The 27,854-nt window shown below is 39.0% G+C and overlaps 1 protein-coding gene across 11 annotated transcripts in view; it reads right to left on the bottom strand.

The window, feature by feature from the left end:
- The window catches only part of VPS13A (vacuolar protein sorting 13 homolog A), a 293,421-nt gene that overhangs the window by 11,793 nt on the left and 253,774 nt on the right, over positions 1-27,854 (bottom strand). For 6 of the 11 annotated variants that reach the window (XM_042850566.2, XM_005297727.5, XM_065550518.1 and 3 more), the window contains 8 exons: positions 25,346-25,491; positions 25,171-25,252; positions 23,496-23,609; positions 22,990-23,065; positions 22,707-22,870; positions 22,348-22,393; positions 21,906-22,029; positions 19,516-19,630 (listed from right to left, as the gene is read on the bottom strand). In XM_042850566.2, coding sequence (XP_042706500.2) covers positions 19,516-19,630; positions 21,906-22,029; positions 22,348-22,393; positions 22,707-22,870; positions 22,990-23,065; positions 23,496-23,609; positions 25,171-25,252; positions 25,346-25,491 — 867 coding nt within the window. Of the gene's footprint in view, positions 1-16,586; positions 17,195-19,515; positions 19,631-21,905; positions 22,030-22,347; positions 22,394-22,706; positions 22,871-22,989; positions 23,066-23,495; positions 23,610-25,170; positions 25,253-25,345; positions 25,492-27,854 lie in introns of those variants that run through there. The other 5 variants (XM_065550520.1, XM_008168496.4, XM_065550519.1 and 2 more) reach the window with 3 other exon arrangements.

Raw genomic sequence — 27,854 nt, 5'->3', positions numbered from 1 at the left:
AATCTGAATAAAAACAGCTTACTATAACTGAACATAACATTGTACCTTCTATCCAAAAAAGAGCTACCTACCAAAACAAATCAGAACACAACTAAAATTTTTGTGACATTTTGCATTTGCCATGAAGATATGATCTTTAGACACAAGAGCTTTAGACAATTTTATGTGAAATTGATTTCTGTTAATACAGATAAATGTAAGTTTCCATTGGGATCAGCCCTACCAAAGCTGGATGCATCAACAAGGTCTTGATTCCAAAACAGCTCTACAGAAGAATTTTGAACTCAAATTTTCCCATACTTACAGTGCACTGCAATATAATTTAAATTAAAAGGAAGAAATAAATGGATTCCCAACATAACTATGGTATGACTCTTGGACTCTTTAAATTAGGATCAACCTGATTACCACTCACACATTAGAATCACTATCACTGGGAACTGAACTGAATTCAACTCCATACAAGAATCCCAGATCATCTATAAGATCAGATTAACTTCAGGACACTTCTTAGGTACTGGAGGTCACATGATGGGCAGCATGCTTCTGCATTCTCTGTGCATTTTCCATAACATACATACATACTCATTTACAGTAGTTTGTGAAAACTGTAGCTGAATCTTCTCACTATTCATGACTGAATTGTATTTAAAATGGCGAAATCCATGATATCAGACTCTTCAGTTTTAAATGCTGTGGCTCTGTAAACTTAGTATTACTTGGCAGCTTCTGGAAGCCTGAATTTCAGAGGAATGAACTATATAAAAATGTAAAACAGGTTTCTCCTTCAGCTTCAACTCTGGCACAGCTCCTTTGCTTGCAGTGACAATGTTCCAAAAGTATTCTGCTTAGCCTAAGAAATTTGTTCTAATTTGGATCCTGTGTTGCTGGGAAATAAGGACAAGAGCTGTTTACTTTCTCTTTTTTCCATTAGAGCGCACACAAACATCCCCTTTGTATTACTGTTTTTTTTTAATGAAAAACAGAACAGTTAACCAAAAAATAGTCCTTGAAATACTGTAGACACAAAAGTTTCCAAAATCATTTGTAAGATTCATAGGTCAATCCTCTCTCAAGTTAAAAGAATAGAGCCAAGTGGCCACGATTGATTACCACTTGAAACCACTGTAAATGTAATAAAAAAAATTAAAAAGTCCTACGGTGAGACTGGAGATTTCTATTACAAGCAAACAGCAGTGAAAAACACTTGACCTAACAGATTTAAAAAAAAAATATTTTCCTTTGTGTACAGTAATTTAACAACTGGGATATTTCCCAATAGAAAATATTTTGGTTTACAGACAAAAATCATGCAATGCAATTAACAAGGAGAAAAATACATATGGACAATATACAATTCTATGCTCAAGAAACATTTAGAAGTTTCCATTAACTTATCAGTTATTACACTGGTTTAGAATTTTAGTGGCTAATAAATTTATTATAAAGTAACACCAGAACAATGAAAAGATGATCACCTAAGGCCTTCATTAACATTTGCTTATCCATGTCCATGTAGTTATCTACAGTACAATTTCATTATACATTTCTAAAAAAAGCCTTGTCCACGTTGGTCAAGGAGACCGTTCTATAAACTTGTTAGAAACAAGAGACTTTAAACACATTTCTAAGTGAGCTTAGCCTTTATCCTAATGTGGGTGGAGTACAGAAGAAAGAGGGCAGAGGAGTTTTCATGTCTATTTGGGCATTGACTTCTTTTAGGAAAAAAGGAGTATTTTTTAAACAGCATTTACTGACGTATTAAAATCCCTATGTAAACAAAGCAGTTACAGCATTAACACATTAGTTTGCCGAGGTAAACTCTATGGGGGAATGTAAGGTTTACCTCAACCAGCTAACGTATTAAACATACATCTTTTTACCTAATGTGGACATAGTCGTTGGTCTTTCCACTAAGGCTATGTCTACACTACAAAGATAAGCTGACTTATGTTAGGTCGACTTACAGCCACCACAGGAATTACTGCAGTGTCTGATGTCCACATTACCCTCCTTCTGTCGGTGGTACACGTCCTAACCAGGAGTGCTTCCACCAACTGAAGAGGGGCAGTGTGGGGGACTGAGAGCCAGGGCTCTAAGTTCCACGCTGCTCCCCACCAGAAGACCAGCTGCCCCCTAGGGGGCTTCTCGCCTCCACGCTCCCAGCTGTAAGCGGGATGCTGGGGGAGCTACCAGGACTTCTCGCCTCCATGCTCCCAGCTGGGATTGGGGGAAAGCTGGGCTTCTTGTGTCTGGTTGGGAGATCCGCACCGGGAATCCAGCATGGAACCAGGACCCCAGGAGGCAGCCCAAGCAAGGAGCCTGGGTGACAGCCAAGCTTGGAGCGGAGACCGGGCAGCAGCAGAGCCGTGAAATTGACAATTATCACAGCCAATAGCCGATGTAAGGAATGCAGTGTCTACACAGACACTGTCACCCTGACTACACTGACATAAGCCTTATGCCTCTCATTGAGGTGGTTTTATTATGTGAGTATAGCAGGGGAGTTACATCAGCTGAGTTTTGTCGACAAAACTGTAGTGTAGACAAGGCCTAAGACTGTCATAATTAGGCCTTGTCTTCACTTACCGGAGGGTCCGGCAGCACGCAATCGATGTTCTGGGATCGATTTATCGCGTCTGGTTAAGACGCGATAAATCGATCCCGGAAGTGCTCGCAGTCTGCGCCGGTACTCCAGCTCGCCGAGAGGAGTACGCGGCATCGACGGGGGAGCCTTCCTGCCGCGTCTGGACCGCGGTAAGTTCGGACTAAGGTACTTCGAATTCAGCTACGTTATTAACGTAGCTGAATTTGCGTACCTTAGTCCGAAGTAGGGACTTAGTGGGGACCAGGCCTTAGACAATCAGTACCTATTAAGGTGATGATTTGTGTGATGTGGATGCCTATCCACTGGAAACTGAACTGAGGCAACCAATTTGTTTCACAGAGTAGACCTAAAGTATGTAAAATTCAAATCTTTATGAAGGAATAATTTAGTTTTATTAGGAAAACAGTGAGGATGAAATCCTGCTCCTATTAAAATCAGTGAGAGTTTTGCCATAGACTTCAGTGAGCCCAGATTTCACCACAGGATTTGAAGAGTTGTTGACTGAGTGTGCTCAGTTTTCAATTCTTTAATTTAAATTATATTTTAAATGTTTCCTTTGTCCAGTCCTTAGGTGCAGCTATGGAAGATTGTTGAATAAAATAATTCCTGGTATAAACTTAGAACCTTGACATGGACATCAACTTATCTCCACTGACCCCACTAAAATTAAACCATTGCCTCAAAGGCTTCATTATCAGTCGTCTTCTTCCAATTGGTAGGGTTTTTTTTGTTTGTTTTTTGTTTTTTTAAAATAAACAGTACTGACACAGATACATCAAAAGCAACATAACTTTACATTGAAACCTATTTTTGGTAAAGGATCAGAAAATATGTAGGAAACAATCTATACTTGAAGAGGATAGATGAGATAACAGCTATTGGTCTTTTCCATTTCTATCTTTATGCTTAGTATCTTACAATTTCACTTACTTTTACAAAACTGCTGTTATCATTATGATTAACATTTTACTGGTGAGAATGCCATATTTAAATATAGGTGTAAGGTTTAACTCTTAATACCTACATGCATGTAGGTATTAAGAGCAAGAACGGGACATTACAACATTTAAAAAAAATTCCTAATTTACCATTTTGATTCAAACTACATATGAGAGATTCTATGGCTGCATGTTGGAGTAAAGTATTAACAGAGGAAGGCTCCTGAAATAAATTGAACTGTATCTATTGAGTGAAGAAACAAATATTTATTTAAAGGTGTGTTCTGCATTGTTCAGCTATAAATAGTTTGGAGGATGATAGTATCCCAGAACACTATGATAAAGTAAAACTCTTAGTGGTGGAAGGATAAGAACTCTCAATGATTGTTTCTTTAAAGCTGTGAAATAAACACTGAAGAAACATTTGCTAATGTGAAAGAAACTTTCTGTAGTCCTGGGTCTGAAACTATTCAATATTTTCATTAATGACATGGAGAATGAAGTGGAGAGTATGCTTATAAAATTTGCAGATGACAGCAGGCTGGAAGCGGTTGCAAGCGCTTTGGAGGACAGAATTAGAAATCAGAACATAGAAGAGAATCCGTTTCGGACACCAGAGGATTCCAACTCAGGTAACGTGTAGCAAGAAGGAATGGGAAAGGCATCGGTCCGCACCACCTCTTATACCCTAGGTACGGAGGACAAGGAGACAAACTGCACAGGAGCGGACCAATGGACATTACTTGCTAGAATTCTCTCTTCTCAGGCACATGGAGTACACAGTGGAATACACACAGACCAGCACTCGAAGAACCTGCTGATTTGAGCAAATGTTTCATTGATTAGATGTAAAAAAAGAGGACAAAAATGATCTGTGAAACTGGACCCCCAAAACAAGTATCTAAAAATTGAAGCACAGGTCCACTTCCCACTCTGTGCAGCTTCCTCTTGCTAGTAGCACAGATTACCCATGCATATGAAGTTTATGGCATATATGGTACCCCTGTTGGGTAATGGGGGAGATACACACCCACACACACACTCACTCTTTTGGAGAGCGTGGAGCTTCTCATAGTTCTGAAAGTAGGAGATGGAGTAAGAATAGAGGTAGCAAAACTGCACTTTACTGTCTCGCTGCAATGTATGGATTGGCACCTGGCAATTGCCAACAGTATGTGTGATGCCCAATCAGAAGCTGGCCCACATACATTTGATTGATTTAAGAGCCATCTTAATTGAGGCAAAATGGGGGCGGGGGAGGATGGGGGAACCAGAAAATTGCTACAGATTAAATAGCAGTTGTGAATCTGTTAGGACACACTTCTTTGCACTCAGCTAACCAGCCATGCTAGCCGAACATACTGAAAAGTATACTACTGAGAATCTTCTCAGTTTCTCTCCTCATTCATCACTAATGGGTAACGCCTTCCACTTGTAGAATCTGGAAGTGGTCCAGTGTTGTTGCCGGAGACTCCAGAACTAAGCCCAGTCTTCAGCTCAGACCACCAGAAGAGTTCTTCCAAAGCTGCAGAAATACCCCACCAACAGATTACTAGCATTAAGATAACTTGGTATCCTAATAACTTGAAGGTTATTTATATATATATGTCTGAGTCTCCCTTTAGAGAAAAAAAATCAATTGTAAAAAATTGTATTCTGGTCATTTACCAGCTACTAGGATGGGCTGAATGAGGAGAGAAGTTGGTAACAGAAAGAAAATTACTATTTAAGAAATTTGTCATTCTGTTGCACAGCTTTCCCTCCTCATACATCACTAATGGGAAATAGCAAGCAATGAATCGCAGAAGTAGGGGAGAGGATGAAGAGAGTCTTTATTATTATTATTATTATTATAGTAGAACAACAGGCAAAGAGAAGTTCACCCCAAAAAGCAAGAGCTTTGTAATTTAACATTACTTGGGAGCCCATCCAATAACACCTTCTTACCTACTTTGCAAATCTCCCTTGAGGCTCAAACTTTTTCCACATAATACCACCAGGGATCTTGTAGAGGGAGACTTGATTCTTCCTTTGTGAATAGTTTCCCAGATATGCAGCATGACAAGTGTTGCAGGATTTTAACATATTACCCACAGCAATGTAGAGGCCCCAAATGCCCTGGCATTTTGGATGGAATGAGATGAACGGAGTACAGTTGATATGTGTACTCAATATGCTTGAGATATATTTTTACAGTGCTAGGAATGCCAATTTATACCACAACGTTCCAAAGGGGTGCTAGTGATTGGAACAAAATAATGGGAGAACCATTTCCCAGGAATTGTAGAAAGAATTTACATCGAACAGAAAGGTTTCTGGAGGTGTAAGAACAACATTTTATACATAACAATAGTAATGTGGTTCTTGTATGGATACAGAAACCAATTCTATACCCTGTCTTTCAGAGGTAATACCAACTAGAAAGGCCTGCAACAGACTAATCTGTCATTCTGAATAATCCTGAAACTTGATGATACTCAAATGGGAAGTCTGATGTGCCTGCCTAAAGAATGGTGCTATGGCAGTTACCACGTCTTGTAAAGGTGCTTGATTGTAAGACTCCAAGCAACCATTCTGTAAAAATTCTAGTGTAGCGCAGATCACCAGTTGTACTATTTGTACTGCAGTAGCATCTAGAGGTCAGGGCCCTACTGTGCAGGTTACTATACAAAGAAAGAGACAGTCTGTGTCCCAGAGAGCTTTCTATTTCCCCCTTACACCAGAAATAATTTTGACCATACCAATAAATGGAATTTCCTGATTCAGTTCTGTTTGAATATAAAAAAGTACTGATCGATGAGGCTAATAGAGAAACCCTGCTGAACTACACACCTCTCTTCTGATGCCCAGATTGTTAATTGTAGGTTATCCAGGTCTGGATGAAGAAGACAACCCTGCTTCAAGAAGTCTGGTGCTTTCTTCAGGTGGAATGGAGGTTCTATGGCTATCTATCAAGTCTGAAGTGCATCCTGGGCCAACAGGGGACTAGGAGGATGACGTTGGCTCTCCCTTTTCCCTCTTTTCTATATCCTTTGTGTAAACGGTCTTAAAATCATCAGATTCTTCTGAGCCCAGGGCTTGATTTCCATTTCCAAAAAGAAGTTTGACCTCTGGGAATAGCCCTTCCAATACCAGGAAGTAAACAGTCATGTTTGAATCATAAACCTCTAATGGGAAGCAGGAGGCAAATTCTCCTGTGATCACCACATATCTACCACCACATATCTACCCACTACATGGTTTCTTGAGCCTTCTTCTGAAGTAACTAGTACTGGCAACTATCAGACAGGATACTGGACTCGATGGACCACTAGGTCTGAATCTGTGCAGCCAAAATTATGTGTGTTTGTTCAGATGTGCCACTGATAGGGCTCTTGAAGTGAAGTAAAAGCATGTGTACTCAGAGATTTTAGAAACACCTCTTCCAGATATTCTATTGCATCCGGCAAGTTATGAGAGGGTCTGTATCTTTGGACAGGGCACTGATTGGCATATTGTCCATGAACAGACATAAATTCATAACTTGCAATGTGTGTCTTGCTGTGATTAACAGCCATTTTTTAGGACTTGGGGTGCAGAGGGTAGATCAAAAGGAAGATTTTGTACAAGAATTATGAGCTCTCGTACACAAATGCTCCTTTTGTCTTTATCATGGTGAGAATTTTGTTAGATTGGGAAGAAAATATTATAGGTTTTCTTGGGAGCTTCTTCTCCAGAATTTTAACTCTGATTGGGGAATGGTCCCTTCTTGAATACTCTTGGTGTTGACTATGCTGGCTTTGATAGTGAGAGTAGAGGCCTCTCTGCTATCTCGGTTACTCCACTGATTTTTCTGTTTCCCTGAACAGTTCCTCATCCTGTAAATTTGAATGCCCATGATATCTGTTTAGGATGACCCTATTGTCAACATGACTTCCTTGTAGCTACTGAATTAGGAACCATTGCTTGTGAGATGAGTCACATCAAATGATTTGACCAGAATAGAACCAACGGCCCCTCATTCCAAATCTTTGTCTTAATGGTTATAGCTGAGGCACTAAAATTGCTGTGTAGTATGTCTTCACTCTTATTCTCCCTGGGGTCTTTTGGAAAAAAGTCACACCTTCAGAATGGAACTATGTCTTCCGCTGGTGGCAATCCTGCTGCAACAACCTCAGGTTCACAGAACTTATGAAATTCCTTTATGTTTAATTTTTTTTTGATGGTGTGTTTGTGGTACTTCCCCTGGCTGTGTATGGGGAGAGGTAGTGCACTATACATCATGGTGTGGGAACCCATCAACCAACGAGGGGTACTGGTACAGACACCCTGATTGTGGGAATAGCCTGCTACACATTCCCAAGCACCTGAAAGGATGCCTGCCTGCTTTCCCAGGCTGGCTAGCTCCTTTCAGACTGACTTAGTATCACTCAGAGTAATACTCTGAGTAAAGCAGGGGTCATTTTGAACACGGAAAGGGATTTCTCACTAACCTCCTTGTATTCCCATTATAGTGCAGCTGTCAAAGAAATGAAATACTCACGTGCCTCCCTCCTGATCAGTGTCTGGAATGCTCATGACGTTTTAAAGTAAGCTAGCCAGTGGGAAGGGTGGAGAGAGAGACCCCTTCCCACTTATCAGACTGAGCACCTTTCCCTGGTAGAGTAAGGATCTGTGGGCTGAAAGCCAGACAGCCACAAGTCCCATTAGACTGCAACCTAAAGCAGGGCTTCACAGGAGAAACATGCTTCTCTGCCCACATATACTGCAGGGTGGGAAAGGGTCGGTGAGCCTGACAGAGAGGCATTGTGAAAGAGCCCCTCTGAGGAGAAAAACCCCAACAAAGATTCCCTCTCACCCCAAGAGTTAGAAGGCAAAGGAGAAAGGCTTTAAACCACAATTTGTACATGGTTTACTCATTAACAATACATATTGGTAGTTTACAAAGAGACACTTGCTTCTACTTTTTTGGGACCTGAAGTCTCTGGAATTTACAAGACTTACCCCTCATTGTTCAGGGGTTCTTCTCTCTGTGGGAATCTTCATGCTCCTTGTTGAGTCTCCCATGGTCGAGTCATGGCTTCAGGCCGGGGTCAAGGACCTACACACTTCTCCCACTCAAAACCCAAGGACCTGGCAGAGCGAGGGTTAGCAGCTTGTGGCAGCAGAAGCTCGCCTTCTCAAGCCCGTATCTTGGCAGAGCCAGGGCAGAAGGTAATAGCTTGCCCTCTAAGCATTCTGAGAAGCTGCCTAAACATCTTGAGTTGGCTTGATGCTTGTACGGCTTCTCTGCTGCCGCAATGAAGGAGAGAGGAGCCCATTCAAGAGGTGCTATTCCAGGGAAACCAGAGGCCTAATTCCTCACCACAGAAAAGAGAGAGAGGAGCTGGAAGCTGAAATGAAGTAGTTATTGCATGAAAACTAATGAAAAAAATAAACTTATAAAACAAAATGCTCATGAGAAACTGAACAGCCAACTTGTCCTGCAGCTGGAAGCAGAAAATCTGGTGGCTAGGAAGCGCTTAGTCCTGGAGACCCCATCAACAACAAAGGATCATCTCTGAATTCCACAGGTGAAAGTATTTTAGTGATGAATATGAGAAGCTGTGCTATAGTAAATAGTTACAATATAGTAAACAAGTTAATTAAATGCACAGCAAGGCTTAATCCATGTAGTCTGGTAACTTTAGCTGTCTAAAATAAGTCTTAGTAGTACCAAGTACAAATCCTTCACCATACTCATATCAAGCTGTTATATCAACTAGAATATAGATACCCTGTATAACACAATCAGAAATCCTTCATGGCATCAGTTTAAATGAACGAACTGTGTATGACATCACAAGTTCAACAAGTGTACCTAAAGCCTTAATAAACAAAACAAAAATAAAAAAATGGTGAACAGAATTTGCTACTCCAAGCTAAATTATAACAATAGCAGCATGTTTCTGCTTCTGTTTTACTTGTGCAAACAAAACTGCTAACTTCAGTAGGAGTTTTTGGGTGTATAAAGAATAGAGATCAGGGCATAACTATTTATATTTGATATTGTTAATTATCTATCATACTGTTTGTTTCTGAGTCTTTGGAGAAAAATGGTACCTCTGCTAGCATCAGGCTATGTCAATCTGTTGTTACTTGCTCTAAGCATGGAGTATTCCTTTTCCATCTACAACCCTATTCAGAACAGGCTATTTGCAGTGGGAGCAGGTGAAACATCCAAACACAAATACATTTTTTTCCTGATTTGATAAAAACAGTGCTTTAAAAAGTGCAATTATGGTCAGAAAAAGTGACATTTTAAAAATGGCTCCATATGGTTTTTATTTATTTATTTGTTTGTTTATTTATTTATTTATTTATTTATTTAGAGAGAGAGAGAGAGAGAGAGAGAGAGAGACAGAGAGACAGACAGACAGACACAGAAGGTAGGAAAGGTATTTTCTTTTACTGGACCAATTTCTGTTGGTGAGAGAGACAAGCTTTCGAGTTACACATGACTTGAGAAAGAGCTCTGTGTAACTCAAAAGCTGGTCTCTCTCACCAACAGAAGTTGGTCTAATAAACCAACATGTCTACAACACACAACTCTGCTTTTTACTTAGTACTGCAGAACCAACAGAACTATAGGAAACTGAGCAGAATTCTTTACAGGATCAGTTTATACTGATTATGATCCAAATTCAGAATCTTTGCCTCAAGATGTCAAGTGGTATTTATGTCTCAAACGCACATTAACTATACACCTCTAATACTCTGACTGCATCAGGAATACTAGTGATAATATAAGAACATACAAAATGCTATACTGGGAAGACGACTGGTCCATCTAGCCCAGTATCCTGTCTCTGACAGTGGCTGGTGCCAGATGCTTCACAGGAGATGAACAGAACACAGCAATTATCGAGTGATCATCCTGTTGTCCAGTCCCAGCTTCTGACAGTTGGTGGTTTAGGGACATCTGGAACATGAGGTTACGCCCTTGAACATCTTGGCTAATTGCCATTGATGGACCTATCCTCCATGAACCTCTCTAATTATTTTTTTGAACCCAGTTATATTTTTGGTCTTCACAATGTCCCATGGCAACGAGTTCCACAGATTGACCACGCATTGTGTGAAGTAGTACTTCCTTTTGTATGTTTAAAATCATATTAATTTCATCGGGTAACCCCTAGTTTTTGTGTATCTGAAGGGGCAAATAACACTTCCCTATTCACTTTCACCACACCATTCATGATTTTATAGACTTCTATTAAATCGCCCTTATTCATTTCTTTTCTAAACTGAAAAGTCCCAGGCTTTTGACTCTCTCCTTGTACGGAAGCTGTTCCATACCACTCATCATTGTTGCTCCTCTCAGTGCCTTTCCAGTTCTAATATATCTTTTTTTGAGATGAGGCCACCAGAATTGCACACAGTATTCAAGAAGTGGCCATAGCGTGAACATATGAGCCAGAATCACCACCATTTAGAAGAAATGGTTATTTTAACTGTGCTTCTTTAAGATGTGATGCAGATTTGTATTCCACTTAGGTGTGTGCGCACCCAGAGCACCAGACGTGGCGAATTTTGTCTTGCAGTACCTGCAGGTGGTGGCGGGGGTGACTTGTGTTCATAGCCCCTCCCTTGGCTATATGAGACAATGCTGTCTCGACACTCCTCAGTTCCTTCACACTGAATACCCAGACACTAGATTCCGATGCAAAGGGGACGGAGGGTGGATCATGGACTATATGCCTGCACCACATCTTGAAGCAGCACAGGTACAGTAAGTAACTGTTTCTTCTTCTTCTAGTAGATGCAGCCATGTATTCCACTTCGGTGACTCATGAGAAGTATCCACAGAAGATGGGGCTTGGAGTCTATCTAAACAAGGATTCCAGGACTGCTCTCCAAAAGTCTGCATCAGCTCTGGATGATGCCGTAATGGCATAATGATTCCTAAATGTATGTATCGACAACTACAGGACAGCCCTGCAAACATCCAATACTGGGACGTCACCAAGGAATGCTATTGATTTAGGTTGCACTCTCGCAGAATGAGCTCGCACCTGCTAAGAAGGTGTAGTCAAAGCTATTACATATGCACTACTGATAAAGGACGTTACAATCCGCATATGACACCAACAGGCGAGGCGAAGCACAAAATGGTTTAGTATAGTTCTGTCCAGATAGAAGGCTAGACATCATCTCACATCTAATGTATGGAGACACTGCTGCTCTAGAGGTGAATGCAGCTTAGGAAAGAACACAAAGAAGTGACAATCCTGGTACCCGTGGCTCACCATGGACAGCCCCCAACGTGGACCAGCTGATGGAGAGTGAGAGAAGGAAGAACCTAACCTTGACACCAAGGAGTGTTGGGATTCGAGGGATAAAAGTGGAGGCAGTCTTGAGGGTGTGAGTAATCGTTCCGACTCATGTCACCCAGAAAGAGGAACGGACTGGCACAGATGGCTGAAACAGTACCTCTGGCATTGAATATGCCTCTGTTGTTCCCAGTGCCAAGAGCGACATCGACCCTGAAGTCAGCGGCAATACCTAAGTAGCTAACAGTGTTGAAGTGGAAAGTGGTGAGTACCGCCACAGTAACATCAGCAGTGCAGGATGCAGACTACCAAGGAGTTTCCCAGACCCACTTCCACGGAAACATCAAGGTGTGGTGCTGACAGATCCAAAGGTTCAGCAGCTCACCCAGCCAGCCAGGTTATAAACAACATAGCCCCAGCAAAGTCCTGGACCAAGGGAGAGATTGGGATAGAAAGGTGGAAGAAGTCCATTGCTGTCTGATATGCTGCTGGCGTGGAAACAGCCAGTGCCAGCATCACCCTCATTGGTACCGGACTCAATGGACATCCTGATGCTGGAACGGGAGTTGACGGTACAGGAACTCTGACCTCCCTGAGCGGTAGTGGGGAGCAGTTAGAGGGACCTGCTCCATCCCACACACCAGCATTAACACCATGCCAATTCTGGAGGAGGCAGAAGAGTCTCCACAAGACCTGGAGTGATCACGATTGGTCTTATGAGATCTTTTCCTCAGTGCACTCGATGGGGAGTGGCTCCCTCCATTTCTTCAGCCAGAGTCTGGTTCCACAGCACAAAAGGGCAGCACTCTCAGAACCTGATGGCAGCCTCCGATCTGACGCAGGCCTCGGAGCCAAGGCATGCCACAGGGCTTGTCTGAGCAGGTGCTGCTTTAGGTGAAGGTCCCTAGCCACCTGAGTCCGTTTTGTAAACAATTTACAAATTGAATGCTAGTGAGGGCTTCACTAGGGAAATAGTTAACTAAATCTAACTAACACGAAGGGGACTAACTATATATAACTAGAAAAAGTCACTAAGAGTTAGAGAGAGATTGTGAACTTAAGAACCACGCCAAGTTACAACTCCAGCCATGGGCAGTGAGAAGGAAATGAGCGGTGTCGAGGTGGTGCTGCTTCATATAGCCGGGGAGGGGCAATGAGCACAAAGCAGGAGTGCCACTTCGTACAGGTACTGCTAGACAAAATTCTCCAGCTCTGGGGTGCTGGGTGTGCACACACCTAAATGTGGAATATGTGGCTGAATCTATTCAAACAAGAAAAAAAACTGACTTTTAGTTCCTATACTTATAAACTGAGCCAATTTGATATGAAATCACTGGAGTCACAAGAAACATGGAACTCAATGCCATTTTTACAGTTAATTTGCACAGTTGAATTAAAAGCAAACACTTGTTTCCATTTACTTAAAGGTGTGTCTCATTATGAAGGAAATAAAATTGAGACTCCCTGATTTAGCAAGTATGCCACTATCAAGTGAAGTGGAAGTTGGACCTAAAGCAAAAATAGAAGGAACTATACTTAAAAAGCCAATTAATTATACATGCTAAAAATGCACAAAAAGAAAAGGGAAATAAACTAATTTAAAGCTAGTTTGCTAGCAATAAATCTAATAAAGCATAATGGGAACGTTAAATACTGTAGTTGACCTTTTCAGAAGGATGAACTTAAAACTATTTCCCCTTTTAGGCACAACATGAATTTTTTCAGGTTAAAGAATGCACACTTTTCCCTCTACTTTCTTCAAATACATTTATATTATAATATACTGTATGTCTGATATACTCCCATATTCTTCCTGCAGAATCTGAAGGCAGTAATAAAATGCAATATTTTCTCTAAACCATTTTTGTGGTATTTCCCTTGAGGAGTCCAATATTGTAGAAAAAACAGTAATGTAAAGTATCAAAGGGGTAGCCGTGTTAGTCTGGATCTGTAAAAGCAGCAAAGAGTCCTGTGGCACCTTATAGACTAACAGACGTATTGGAGCATGAGCTTTCGTGGGTGAATACCCACTTCTTCGGATGCATGTAGTGGAAATTTCCAGAGGCAGGTATAAATATGCAAGCAAGAGTGAGTCAGGCTAGAGATAACGAGGTTAGTTCAATCAGGGAGGATGAGGCCCTCTTCTAGCAGTTGAGGTGTGAACACCAAGGGAGGAGAAACTGCTTTTGTAGTTGGCTAGCCATTCACAGTCTTTGTTTAATCCTGAGCAGATGGTGTCAAATTTGCAGATGAACTGAAGCTCAGTAGTTTCTCTTTGAAGTCTGGTCCTGAAGTTTTTTTGCTGCAGGATGGCTACCTTTAAATCTGCTATTGTGTGTCCAGGAAGGTTGAAGTGTTCTCCTACAGGTTTTTGTATATTGCCATTCCTAATATCTGATTTGTGTCCATTTATCCTTTTATGTAGGGACTGTCCAGTTTGGCCGATGTACATAGCAGAGGGGCACTGCTGTCATACGATGGCGTATATTACATTGGTGGACATGCAGGTGAATGAACCGGTGATGGTGTGGCTGATCTGGTTAGGTCCTGTGATGGTGTCACTGGTGTAGATATGTGGGCAGAGTTGGCATCGAGGTTTGTTGCATGGATTGGCCCCTAAATTGTATCTGGAGGCAGCTTTCATCCTGGACACACCACACGATCCATTGTCTACAGCCAAGCACTGAGATACAACCGTATCTGCTCCAACCCCTCAGACAGAGACCAACACCTACAAAATCTTCACCAAGCATTCTCAAAACTACGATACCTACATGAGGAAACGGATCAACAGAGCCAGACGTGTACCTAGAAGCTTCCTACTGCAAGACAAGCCTAAGAAAGAAACCAACAGAACTCCACTGGCCATCACATACAGTTCCCAGCTAAAACCTCTCCAACGTATCATTAGTGATCTACAACCCATCCTGGACAATGATCCCTCACTTTCACAGGCCTTAGGTGGCAGGCCAGTCCTCGCCCACAGACAACCCGCCAACCTGAAGCATATTCTCACCAGTAACTACACACCGCACCATAGTAACTAACTCAGGGACCAACCTCGATGCCAACTCTGCCCACATATCTACACCAGTGACCCCATCACAGGACCTAGCCAGATCAGCCACACCATCTCTGGCTCATTCACCTGCATGTCCACCAATGTAATATACGCCATCATATGCCAGCAATGCCCCTCTGCTATGTACATCAGCCAAACTGGACAGTCCCTACATAAAAGGATAAATGGACACAAATCAGATATTAGGAATGGCAATATACAAAAACCTGTAGGAGAACACTTCAACCTTCCTGGACACACAATAGCAGATTTAAAGGTAGCCATCCTGCAGCAAAAAAACTTCAGGACCAGACTTCAAAGAGAAACTACTGAGCTTCAGTTCATCTGCAAATTTGACACCATCTGCTCAGGATTAAACAAAGACTGTGAATGGCTAGCCAACTACAAAAGCAGTTTCTCCTCCCTTGGTGTTCACACCTCAACTGCTAGAAGAGGGCCTCATCCTCCCTGATTGAACTAACCTCGTTATCTCTAGCCTGACTCACTCTTGCTTGCATATTTATACCTGCCTCTGGAAATTTCCATTACGTGCATCCGAAGAAGTGGGTATTCACCCACGAAAGCTCATGCTCCAATACGTCTGTTAGTCTATAAGGTGCCACAGGACTCTTTGCTGCTTTTACAGTAATGTAAAGTACATAATGATCTTCTGCATCAGTAGTTCCCTTTGAAATGAGTTTTCAAATCAAGTTTCCTCACCCTATTATTTGGAATTTCAATGTTCATCCCTCCGCCCACTGCCCAAGAGTACAAACCGAGCAACAGCTTCTAAAGCATATGAAGTAGCAACAGCATGAAAATCAGGATGAGCAGTCTGAACTGTAAGGTAGTTCTCCCATCAGAAGCTGTAAGGAAATAACAGGATGCACTGGAGGAGGCTGACTCTTTTGATAAATATGATAAGGTTTTAATTGGCACTAAAGAGTGAATTTTTTTTTTGGACAATCCTTTTGCTGATATTTGAATAAACAGTTGATTTGCACAACACATACTACTAGACAAACGTACTGTAAAATGCTTTTATAATGCCCCCTTACCCTTAATACCTAAATTTAGATGTATAGAAGATCAACTGGTTTAGAGAAAAATATGCAAGCCGACTAGTAAGTAAAGAAATGTAAATAAAGGACTTACTTGTCAAAGAAACAAAGAACATTTAACAATGACAATTGAAAGTTTGCAATCTAATACTGTACTGTGTACGCCTTTTGTTATTTTGCGTTCTGCATTTTCCACCTAGTTTAATGAGGATCTGTATGTTTTATACATGTCACTATACAGAATAACGTACAAGACTAAAACAAGTACGGCCATATTCCCAAAATGCATTTACACAATAATTTTTGGAGTAAATGACAGTATAAATGCATTCTAAAAAGAATGCTTCACATTATATGAATCTTCTAAGCTGTCAACAAAGGATTTTAAGAGGATCCACATTTCACTGAAAAATTCAACATGTTTAAACTAAAATGAATGTTTAAGAACCAGTTAACTTGAAAATGAAATGATGAATGAAAAATCAAAATGATTACATGAATTTTAATAAGTTTTTTTAAACTAACCTTTCTAGGACAATTATAGCAATATTTCATAATCTTATTTTTTTACATAATCTAATTCTGGGAAATGAGAGTGATGATGTTGGAACAGAACAGATGAATCAATTTTTTTAGATAAACTTTAAACAAGTTTATTGTTATTAAAAGAAAGTCAGACAAAATATTTTTGAAATATCAAATAAACAGAATGCAAAATATTCAACAGCATTTTTAATATCAATAAACACAGTACAGCTCAAAAAGATTACACTGAACGCTTGTATATTATAAAGGCATCTTAGCTAACAAATGATGATTTAAAATTAAAAAAATATTAAACAAAACTCTGATGAAAATGGAAAAAACAGATTAATTATAATTTATGGAAATTTACCTGCAACAATATCATTAAATCAGAGTATAACATTAGCTCCTGTCAACTTAGTACATAAATATATTTACTATATTTTTAATTTCTCTGCTTAAATATGATCATATATTTTGTTTGCCTATATTTTTGTACAACTTTTAGAAGACAAAAATTAAAATCAAAGTTACTTTCTATGGTAGTCACGGCAGCAACAACATTTAATAGTGTAAACTAAGAGTCCAATTAATGTGACAAAACTCATGCATTTGTAATGGTGCATATTTTCCTAACTGTCATTATCATCCTCCTCATCATCATCACTACTATTGTGAGTCTTAGTCCATTCCCTGTAGGCCTGTCTTTTCTGCAAGCATGATAAGGGAAGAAAAAAAGCAGAAGTGTTAGTTTACGCTGGTAAGTTAGTTAGTTAGTTTTTAAAAAGCAGACAAATTCTGAAATGGCTTCTGAATTCAGGATACAATAGAAGCATTCCAATCCCCTGTTAATGGAGTGATACACCTGTCTATAATAATCAGCAAATGAATCACCAAAGATTTATTAAACCCTAATCCTGAAACTTGTTGCCCACAGGCAGAATACTGCACTTGCACAAAGACCCAATGATTTCAGTAAGGCTCTGTATAAGCATAGGGATCTGCCTCCATACATCTTATTGCAAGATTAGAGCTTTAATGTGTAAATCCTGTTTCATAAAAGGAACATGCTTAAGGTGACTATTGCATTTCTCTGAAGATTAAAGTCACTTGAATGTGAGTGGGCATCAGAATATTCTCCAAGGTATAGGATGATAATCTAAATACACGCCTCATTTTATCTTATTAATTTAAAAAACAGAACCATTAGAGGGAAAAAATCTTCTATTTCCTTATCTTTTTTCCATTTGAAAAATTGTGATGGGATTGTACTAATCTAAACAGCATAAAAAGTAGAATTACACATCTTGAATCAATCTATCAGACAGTGCCTTCAGGGTCCTCTCAAAACTACTAATTTGCTCACAAATGAATGTTATCTAATCCAAACACTTGCAAAATTAAGGTAGAGCATAAACAATACAAAATAATTATATAATTTGTATTCAAGGAGTTGGACTTATTGTCTTGTTAGCATTCTGCTTAACTAGCATGGCATGAAATATCAAAGGGGAAATACATCAAAAACCCTACTCTCTTATCAGAAAGAGGAAGTATAGTGACTAGGCCTTTTTGTGCTGTTTATCAGTAGCAGTTTGTAACGGTTTGCCCATTAAGGCCGTGCTGTTTGTTAGTACGTGTTTTGCAAGATAATAGCATAGGAAATATAAACTGCATCATGAGAGAAAAAAGCAAGATTATAGCCCTTAGTTTTATAGGATCTTCAAAGAATGTTGAAGAGGAACTCCATAGTAAGATATAATATTAACTCAGTTTAGCAATTTCAATTTTAGAATACTTTGAATCAGAAAAGCACCCTTTAGTAGGAGGCAGTAGAGAAAATACAGCAGAATACACAGAAACAGACAGATCCTAATTTCATATAATTGATGCACCGTGCAGCATTTCAAAATATGTGCTAAATGAAACAAAAACCCTACCCAGGTAACAAATACTTCTGAAAATGTTTGGCTATGTAACTTCCCATCCATCCTGTAGAAGGCCACCTACTCTTTCTCAAATTCACTCTGGATCTCAGGAATTCCAGCACACTGCTAGGGTACTGAATGGAAATCTCGAATATAAAGCTTTCATATATATTAGAACATCCTATCTACCGTCTCCAATTTGCATTCAACTAGCAGCTATTCATTTTGTCATTTCCCAGGTGTGGATATTTTTAAAATTCAGTTTCTATGATAATGAAAGACAATTAGATGATAGGAATTTTCCACCTTATTTATGGACATACTGTAAAATCAGTTCAAAGTACTTTAACTATAATGTTAGAATTATATATTAACTTTCCATTAAAGGTGGTTAAAGTAAAATAGGAAGCATCTCAATTATTAAAATATCATACTATTAAAAATTTATGAAGTAACTAACAGCAGCAGCTCGCTCATATCATAAAATGTTACAAGTCTATATTTTTGGATATGAACAATGCTACAGTTAAAAATTACTGAAATACTTTTAACTGAAGCAGTGTGATATAAATATAGTTACTGTCCGTGTATCTCAAATACAAATGTCTGCAAAAACATTACTTTTACATTTTTAATTAAAAAACACAGTGGTTGCTGAAGAGTTTAATCAATTAAAATTCAGGCAAAAATATCATTGTGCTTTAACTTTATCTAAATGCACAATATAAAAAAAGTTGCTAAAAGAAAAACTATGCTTACCGCAGCTGTTGTAACAAAACTAAAAAGCCTAAAAAACACACACACAAGCGTTTCTCTTATTTAAGTCACTTTGGCAACGTGTGCATAATTCAGGACGTTGTGATATAAATTATACTGTAAGTTCTCTCAGAAAGGGCATGTATTTAGCTGTCTTTCTATAAAAACTTGCAAGACTGGCCATAAAACCCATGCAATTAAGATACAAATGAGACTACATGTTACTAAATATAAAAAATGTACTGGCAGGGAACACAAAATAAGAGTAAAAATTCTGGAAAAACTGATTTAGGCTTTTTCCTCTCCCATACGCAAGTTTATATCAAATTATATTTCAGTTGCTTCACCTGTAACATCTGACTTCCGGTCCCATCCCTTAACCTGTAAGGTCTAATAACTCCATCCTCACAAAAGAAACGAGGTGGTCGCAGACTCGTCACATCATCAGATGAATCTGTAGCTCTGAAAACAAAGCAAATTCAAAATATGTTACATATTTAACACAGATATTGGTATACTTTTAAAATACCGTATTTTCAAAAAGCTCCTAAAGTTATCCTATGTAAATATTTAAAATACTGATAAAATGACATATTTGCTCTCTCTATATGTAAATTACATGCAATTTTCAGTTTGACTGTTGAAGCACATGTAGCTATAGTAATTGGACAAGTGTAATCTTCACTGACTAGTCAGGGTGCCTTTATTATTTAGGCTATACATACACATACTATGGCTTCAATGGCAAAGACTTATGCACATGCTTATTGTTAAGTCAACGGGACTACATAAATACTGTGTATAAATGTGTGTGTATATTTATTTTATTGATTTATGGGAACACAAGGCTGAACAAGTAGGTATTTATTTACAAGCAGGACTCTGTAGAAAATGATTATACGGTAAATTAATGACCTCTCATTGAAATTTCCATGTAAAAGAACCCTGTGCTAATGTTCTTCCTTCAACTTTGCTCCATATTCTGTGTTTTCTCCACAAAGGAACTTTAAAAAAAAAAAAAAAAAGAGCAACTGGCAGGGGGGAGGGTAGTGATTTGAGGGAGAAACAATGGTCCAGATCCTGGAGAGCAGCAAGGCCAGTACAGTCCATAAATATGGTCAACAGCATCAGCTTTCACTTATAATTGAGGTGGTCTAGAGGAGGAAAGATGGATCAAACTTTAATAACAACTTCTAACCTGTCTCCCACCTGAGAGCACTGTTCGGCATGCACAAATTTGTGCCCAAGCAATTTTTGAAAATTTAGTGCCACATATGCAAATATAAACAAGTGAATATTACTATGAGATTATTTTATTGCTATATCAGTTGTTTATTCTTTTATTCCCTAACTTTTGTGCACTGAAGTTTATAAACTAAATGTTGCATTAATATAATTTCTTTAAAAAAAAACATTATGTATATGATATGTCATATATTTTAAGTATATAATTTATACATATGGAATGTTTTAGACACTTTAAAAATATTATTCAGACTACTTTTACATTCCTCCTCTTGTAATGCCAGATGCGTTTACTAAACAGTAGAGATCTCTTAGGGAGCATCCCTCTTTCTAAAATAGTTTTTTTTTATGACTAATAACAGAACAATTTTAGGAAGCTGCAAGTTTCTCCTTTCCACTGGATGAAAAACCAGTTTCTAGGCCTTTAGGATGTGTGATATTCGAATTTAAAGTAGTAACATTTTTAAGTATAAACATTTTTTATTGGTGCCACAATGAATATTGTTTGTTCTGCTTATCAGGACAGTGTAATTTTAAGGGAGAAGATGGTAATATTTCTGTGACAGGTTCATTTTTAAAACAGAGACCTGCTTGAAATAAGTCCTAGGAAGATGGAATAGTGAGAAAAGAAACATTTAAAGCTATAATATAATAGGTCAATTTATCAAATGGCTTTGCATGCACACTTTTTATATATATAGTGATTACAATACAAGAGGTGGTGTATTTTATTAATAACAGTTAATTTTAAAAGTAGGGATATTCAACCACAGATTAAACTGCTCTAGGTCAGTTACATTTGGGGACTAAGCTATTTAAAATATAAATATTTAATATATTTAAATATAAAATATTTAACACACAAAATATTTTCTCCTACTTCTTTGTCCATTGCAGTGCAACGTAATTTAGATTCAGTTTTTTTTAAGGCTTGAGATCACTGAGTGAGTTTCACAATATTCAATCACAGCTCTGTTCAGCAGAAATGCTGGAACTATCTCACTTTAAACAGGAAGGGAGAGGAACTTGACAATGCCAGTCAGTTTTTGAATTCCCTTTCATGGCTTCTGTATACATTAACCTTCTGATCAACCTGCAAAGTTCATGTTTTCTTTTGGGCATTTAGGGTCAGGCTGAGAGATTGGGGTTTGTAGAAGGAGTTTTGATTATGAGGCTTTAGGTAGAGTTATTTTAAGCCAATAACAGCTGAAGTAGGTGAGTAATTGTATTAAATTACAGTTGCGATTTGATACTGTGGTTTTAGTTATTCTAAAGTACCTTTAACAATTTGAAAAGATGTTTGTTATCAATATAAATAATAAACTGATTATGAACTATTTATCTGAAGCATTTGTGCCACTGGAGACAAATGATTAGTTGAAAGCTCCTGAAAAAGTACCAAGGCACAATTACAGAATATATTCATTTTTAGCATCAGTACCGGTCTTTCATGCTATTTGCTATGCTGTCTTTATTCTATTCTATATTGTACCTTTTAATACCCTGAAATGTGCTGCTTGCCATGTCAATGATTCCTCCAGTGGGCCTTGCTACTGCTCCCACTAAACCTTTCCCAACACCTTTGAAGAAACCAGCTGCTCCTTCTTTCTGGGCTCCTAGAAATAATTAAAAGAAAAACATCTTTATGGAATAATATTCATAAACCTTCTTTTCTAAATACTTGAAAACTTTAAACAATCACTATCACATTTTTCTACTTTCATTGATTTATAAAAAACACAATTTAATTTACCCTAATAATGACAGAATGTTGTCATTACATAGGATGGTCCATCCAAAAATTAGTCAATCAAGTTTGAAGTATAAAACAATAAGATTTATATCTGGTACGCAGTGTGTTTTGCAACCTATCTCAACAAATATTAGAATCAAGAACATATGCACTGCTGACACACAGCAAGAACTATACTTACCTCTTATTGGTTTTGTCACTATTCCTGTTATGCCACTAACAAATCCCTATGGGGAGAAATAGACAATTCTCACTCACTGTTTTCAGAATGTATTTTTCTTACTTTATAAAAATTCTAATTGTGATTTAATGTGATTCAAAACATGGATTCTGCTGGAGGTAGTACTAAGACCCATGGAAAATTAATGAAACAACCGATGCTCTTCACTGCTCCTGTACCTCCTTTATAATTTGAATATATTTTCAGTTTACAATTACAACCCTACTTTGGCAATAAGTTTACAACAGCATGATTAAAATAAAGTCTATATAGATAAATTGGATGAAGTTGCTTATTTTTTCTAAAGTGATATTTCTTACAGACACTAAGCCTTTCCCTCCACGAGTGATGCCCTCTCTAAGGCCAGATGGTTGTTTATTCATGGTTTCCCTTCTTTTCTGCTGGTAGTCTTCATCCATAGTTATTGCTGCTACTCCTTTAGCCATAGCACTAGTGATTCTTGATGCAGCACCAGCTAATCCACCTATGGAAAAATTAAAGATTATGTAAAAGTGACACAAACTACTTAATACGATCACAGTACACAAGATTACATGGTCACTATTAATCAAAAGCTAAAAGTATAAACATATTACAGCTTACCTACAGCTCCCCCAACTAGTGCTTTAAGACCGAGTGCCATTCCCTCTACAAATTCTTCAGGACCCTGGATGGCTCCCTAAGGTGGGGGGCGAAAAGGTTTATAGAAAAAGGAAATAATCTTATTTGAAAAAAAGTAATTTATCTAAATGTCATATTTTTATATAAAAAGTATACTTTACCAATATAGCAAAATTCAGCCACTGGATTCTTCTAATTGTTATGGGCTTGATATTCTTTAGAGTAAATTAGTGTAAAGAATAGTCTCTTGCCAGAAGTATGAAAAGGCTGTTCCCTTTGCATTTACACAAATTTTTGCTATAATTTTTCCTGATAATTAGTATTACACTAGGATTTGGCAGAACTCAATGCATCTCCTAGAAATGGCATTTAAAAGTTTAAGCCCAATTTTAAAATGAAAGCTCCTTACAATATATCTACATTTCAAACAACATTTAAGTAGCTTACCAACTGTATTATGTTTCATAAGACGCTAAATGCAGTTTTACCTGGTAAGGTTCATAGAAGAATGCTTCCACTCCTTCAGACAAGTCTCTTATGAATCCAAATGGATTGCCCAAAACATCAAGGCCAAGAATAAGAACATACATTTGTTTAATGGCCTAAAATGAAAATAATTTTGAAGTAAAAACATTACAAAAGTATATGGTTTGCATAGAAATTTTACTTTAACAAATAAGATATATTTTTCATTCAATACTAAATGAGTGGTTTCTAGCTGGAATATAGTAATGTACTTTAAGATTCAGAATTACATATAGTGCTTCCAGACAAAAACTATGCTAAGATGGAGTTAAAGGTTGACAGAACAGATCAGTGATTCAGGGTAAAAATATTTTAGGTATGTTAAAATTATCCCCAAAACCAAACAGAACTCACATAATTCAGGGTTATGGTTAAATTGAAAAAGAAATCCGAATATAATAAAAATTGGAAATACACTCTTATGGCAGCCAAACAACCTTAACTCTGCCTTGTAGTGACACCATGAAGTAATCACACAATTATGACTAGTTCATATTAGTGTTTGTCATCCCAGAATAGATGAAAAAGACATATTTGCATATTTCTTTTTCTCACTGTATCACTACAAGGCAGCGTTAAGATTGTTGGGGTGCCTTGGTAGGAAAGTTGAGTAAAGGTCGTTTCTCCCTTGGCAGGAACTATCATGTCCTTTGTCAAGAATATCACTGCTGTATCACTCTGATATGTAATTGGATAAAAAATTTAGGGCAAACCTTCAACCTTCCTGTTGGGGACAGGGAGAGTCAGAAAGGATGTCAGATTTCTTGCCATGTCAGAGTTAAGCACCCTGGTGCTCTTCTTTTTAGAGGCTGGCCAAGCTGAGGATGAATTTTTAGATTTGTCTCTGAGGAGTGCCTATTAGCAAGGATGAACCAGCTTGTTGAGTCTCAAGTGCTGAACAGCACTGGCTCACTCCTATGGCAGTCTCTGGAGGCATCTCACCTGGGAAATGCAGAGACCTTAACAAAACCATTGGACTGGGGAGAAGTCACAACTCAGAAGTTACTGAATTTGAGATAAAACACTCAGAGCCTTGTGTTACTTCTGTTTTACTTCCTACTATCCATTTCAGTGTGATACCCTGTTACTCACTGCACGCTTTACCGACCGATACTCTATACAGCTGATTCTGCCACCCTTACTCATGTCAAGAAATATCTTACTCTGAGTAGTACCTTTGCAATCAACGGGACTATTGCGTTCAACATAAATGTCACAGAATCTGTTTCACAAAAAACAGTATCAGTTTCCCTGTACAGTCTGTTTATCAGTTCGGTGGCTCAACACTTTTAAGTCATAGAAAAATGGAATTGTAAACTAAAAAAATGGCAGTATAGCTCGGGTCAAATATAGTACCTTTAAACTATTTTTTATTAAATTTGGCTAGATTTAAAACTGGTATCCTATGAAGCTGAGGTGATATTTAGCCTTATTTTAAGAATATTTTTCTAAAAATACTAGTCATAATCTAGGTAACTAGCCTGTTTCCAACCAAATATTTTCATTTCACTTCCCTTCTTTAACAAGTGTGCATATAAACATACAAACCAGAAAAGAATACAGTACATTGACACGTAGCTCCCAGCATATAATATAATGTATTTAAACAAAGAAGTACACAAATTAATTTAGACTAACCTGCTTTGAATAATGCTTAATAACTGCTGATTGTAGTTGTTGTGTAGTACAGAAGTGATACCGGAGTTCGAAAAAAGCCAACCTAAAAGAAGTCCACATTATTTAGAGCAGAACAAAATGAATTTCCCTGTGTTCAAAGTGCTAATTAAATTATAAAACTATATAGTCAACATACTTGAAGACAACATCTTGTACATCTGTGAGTGTGGCACCAATACTCTTCAGCAGAAGGTTCACGGACTGAACTGGAATCAGTTCATGCTGTCTTTCTTCTTTGTTGCTATCTTCTCCACCCGTGCTCAGTGAGAAACTTAAATGTAACTGAAAGAATGAGAATGAGAATGTAGAACTCCACGTTTGATTGGATACTACCTTAATAACGTTTTAACAAAAAGTCATTAGCTGTCATTAGCATATGCTATTTCCTAATCTTGACTGACTCCATCCTAATCAGAAAGTTTCCTGCTAATATCACACAGCAAACAAGACCAGAAAGCCTAAAGCAGAATTTTTCTGGAAGAGCAGAATCTGCCCTCTCTCTCACTAAGACTTTTGCACTCTGAACCTAATATTTTTTGAAAAAAGAAGAGGAATTCATCGACACAGCACTTTATTAAGGAATTGACTGACTCCTACTTCATAAAAGAGTGACATTCAAAAAAATGTATTCACGTCTAGAGTAAAGCAACATTTTGACAAGCAGCAAATTAGAGGGTAAGAATGAAGATAAAGCAAATGACCTAATACAATATTTAAAAATAACAGCAGCAAACTGAGTAAAGCACACAGTAAAACATAGTGAACACCTGTGGAGACTTGTTTCAATCACGCAAAAAACCCAAACACATTAACAGACAAAAAAATTTGTTCTTTGACTGATTAAATCCAGTTTATAAGCAAATTGCACATTTATAGCAGTCCTGTCCCCTGCTCACAAAAGGGATTTTAAAAGAAAGAACTGCTCCAAGCACTCTGCAACTCAAGACTGTACCCACCAATGCACAAGAGAAACTAACTTCTTGGCATTCTGATTCTCTGCAAGATTGTCATTGGGTTTAATACTCCTTAGTGGTACATGGAAGTTTACCATTAGCCTGCTTCCAATAGAACCCTAAGGACCTATTAACCTTGAATTAATGGAGAAAAGCCTCATTGGGATGGGCAAGTGCATTAGAAGAATGGATGATAGTCTCACTAAGGTAGACACAGATACCACCTTGGAGAGTAGCATCCGGTTAGCATGTAGCACCCTCCCATCTTTGTAAATTTTGATATACATGTGGAACCGGAAGCCCAATCACTCTATGAAGTCACTGACACTAGCAAAATGATTTTTCATGTAAGAAATTTAATGAAATAGAAACCAACTGTTTCAAGATAAGCTTTCATCAGCTTTGTAAGGACCATATTACTATGTTATAACATAAGAAGCTTTTAAATGCAGGTTTTGAATGTGTCAAGTGAACCTGACAATAATGGACTGAAGCGACACTGGCCTACCTTCACAATTTAGTTATCATATGCTGAAATGGCTACCAAATATACCTGGAGTTAGTCTAGGTAAGCTGGATGCATACCTAGCCAGTATGACCTGGAAGTTCATTTTTAATTGTAGATTGTTCCCAAACTTTCACCAGGCCAGAAAGGCCCAAGGATAGTCTATCATATACACGCAACACAGGAGTTGGCTTACTTCCATTGGGATCTCAGGGTCTATGGAGAAATACCACAGACGGCTGCTCAGTTCGGGGGCCGGGCCCTCCACATGGGGGAGGGGGGGCCTGCGCTCAAGGGCTTCAAGGCCACGGGGGCAGGAGCTGTGGGGGCAGCAGCAGGGCAGGGAGGCCCAGGGCAGTGCGGGGGATTAGTGGGGGGCCTGGTGCTGGCAGCAGGAGTCAGGCCTGCCTCCCACACTCACCAGTGGCAGTGAGAAGCAGAGCAACCCAGCCCAAGCCTGCTCCGCTCCCCCCAGCTCCCAGCCCTGTCGCTTGGGGGAAGGGGTGAGGCCTGCCCCTGCACTCACCAGTGGCGGTAGCGGGAAGCAGAGCAACGCAGCTGGGAGCTGGGTCACTCTGCTTCCCACCGCTGCCGCTGGTGAGAGCGGAGGTGGGCCAGACCCCTTCTGCCGGCTCCAGTATCCCTGCTAATACCATGGGCCACATTGCTTGGGGGAGGGGGCTTGAGGGAAGGGGTGGAATGTGGGCAGGGTGGGGGCAGAGCAGGGGTAGGGGTCTGGAGGAAGGGGTCGAATGGGGGCAGGGAGGGGCCGGAGCTGGCTGCTGGAGCCAGCGCCGCATATGCAGCATGCAACTGTCTAGGGCACCACGAAATTTGGTGCCCCAAATTATGTGGTGCCCTATGCAGCTGCATATTCTGCGTATGCCTAAGGATGGCCCTGCATTCATATAATGGTTTGAACTGTCAATTACTGGTTCTTTTAGACTCTGATAGTCTGGTAATTGCCCTGGATCTTGTCCTGGAGGAGATGGATTTGAATTGTGCTGTGTCTAGCAGGAGCCTATGTACTCCAATTGTCTGCTTGGCACAAGTTAAGTCTTTGAGTTTTATTAAGAACCCTAGTGATGTCACTGGTGACACGGATTCACCTTCGGACACATTTTAGAGTGAAGTTCTTGATAAACCAATCATCCAAGAAGGGAAATAGGTATCTTCCTGCCTGTGTA

This window comes from Chrysemys picta, chromosome 6 (assembly GCF_011386835.1).
Source record: "Chrysemys picta bellii isolate R12L10 chromosome 6, ASM1138683v2, whole genome shotgun sequence".
Taxonomy (NCBI): Eukaryota; Metazoa; Chordata; order Testudines; family Emydidae; genus Chrysemys; species Chrysemys picta.
The sequence above is the reverse complement of the archived record's forward strand: the minus strand, read 5'-3'. Positions and strand labels throughout refer to the sequence as shown.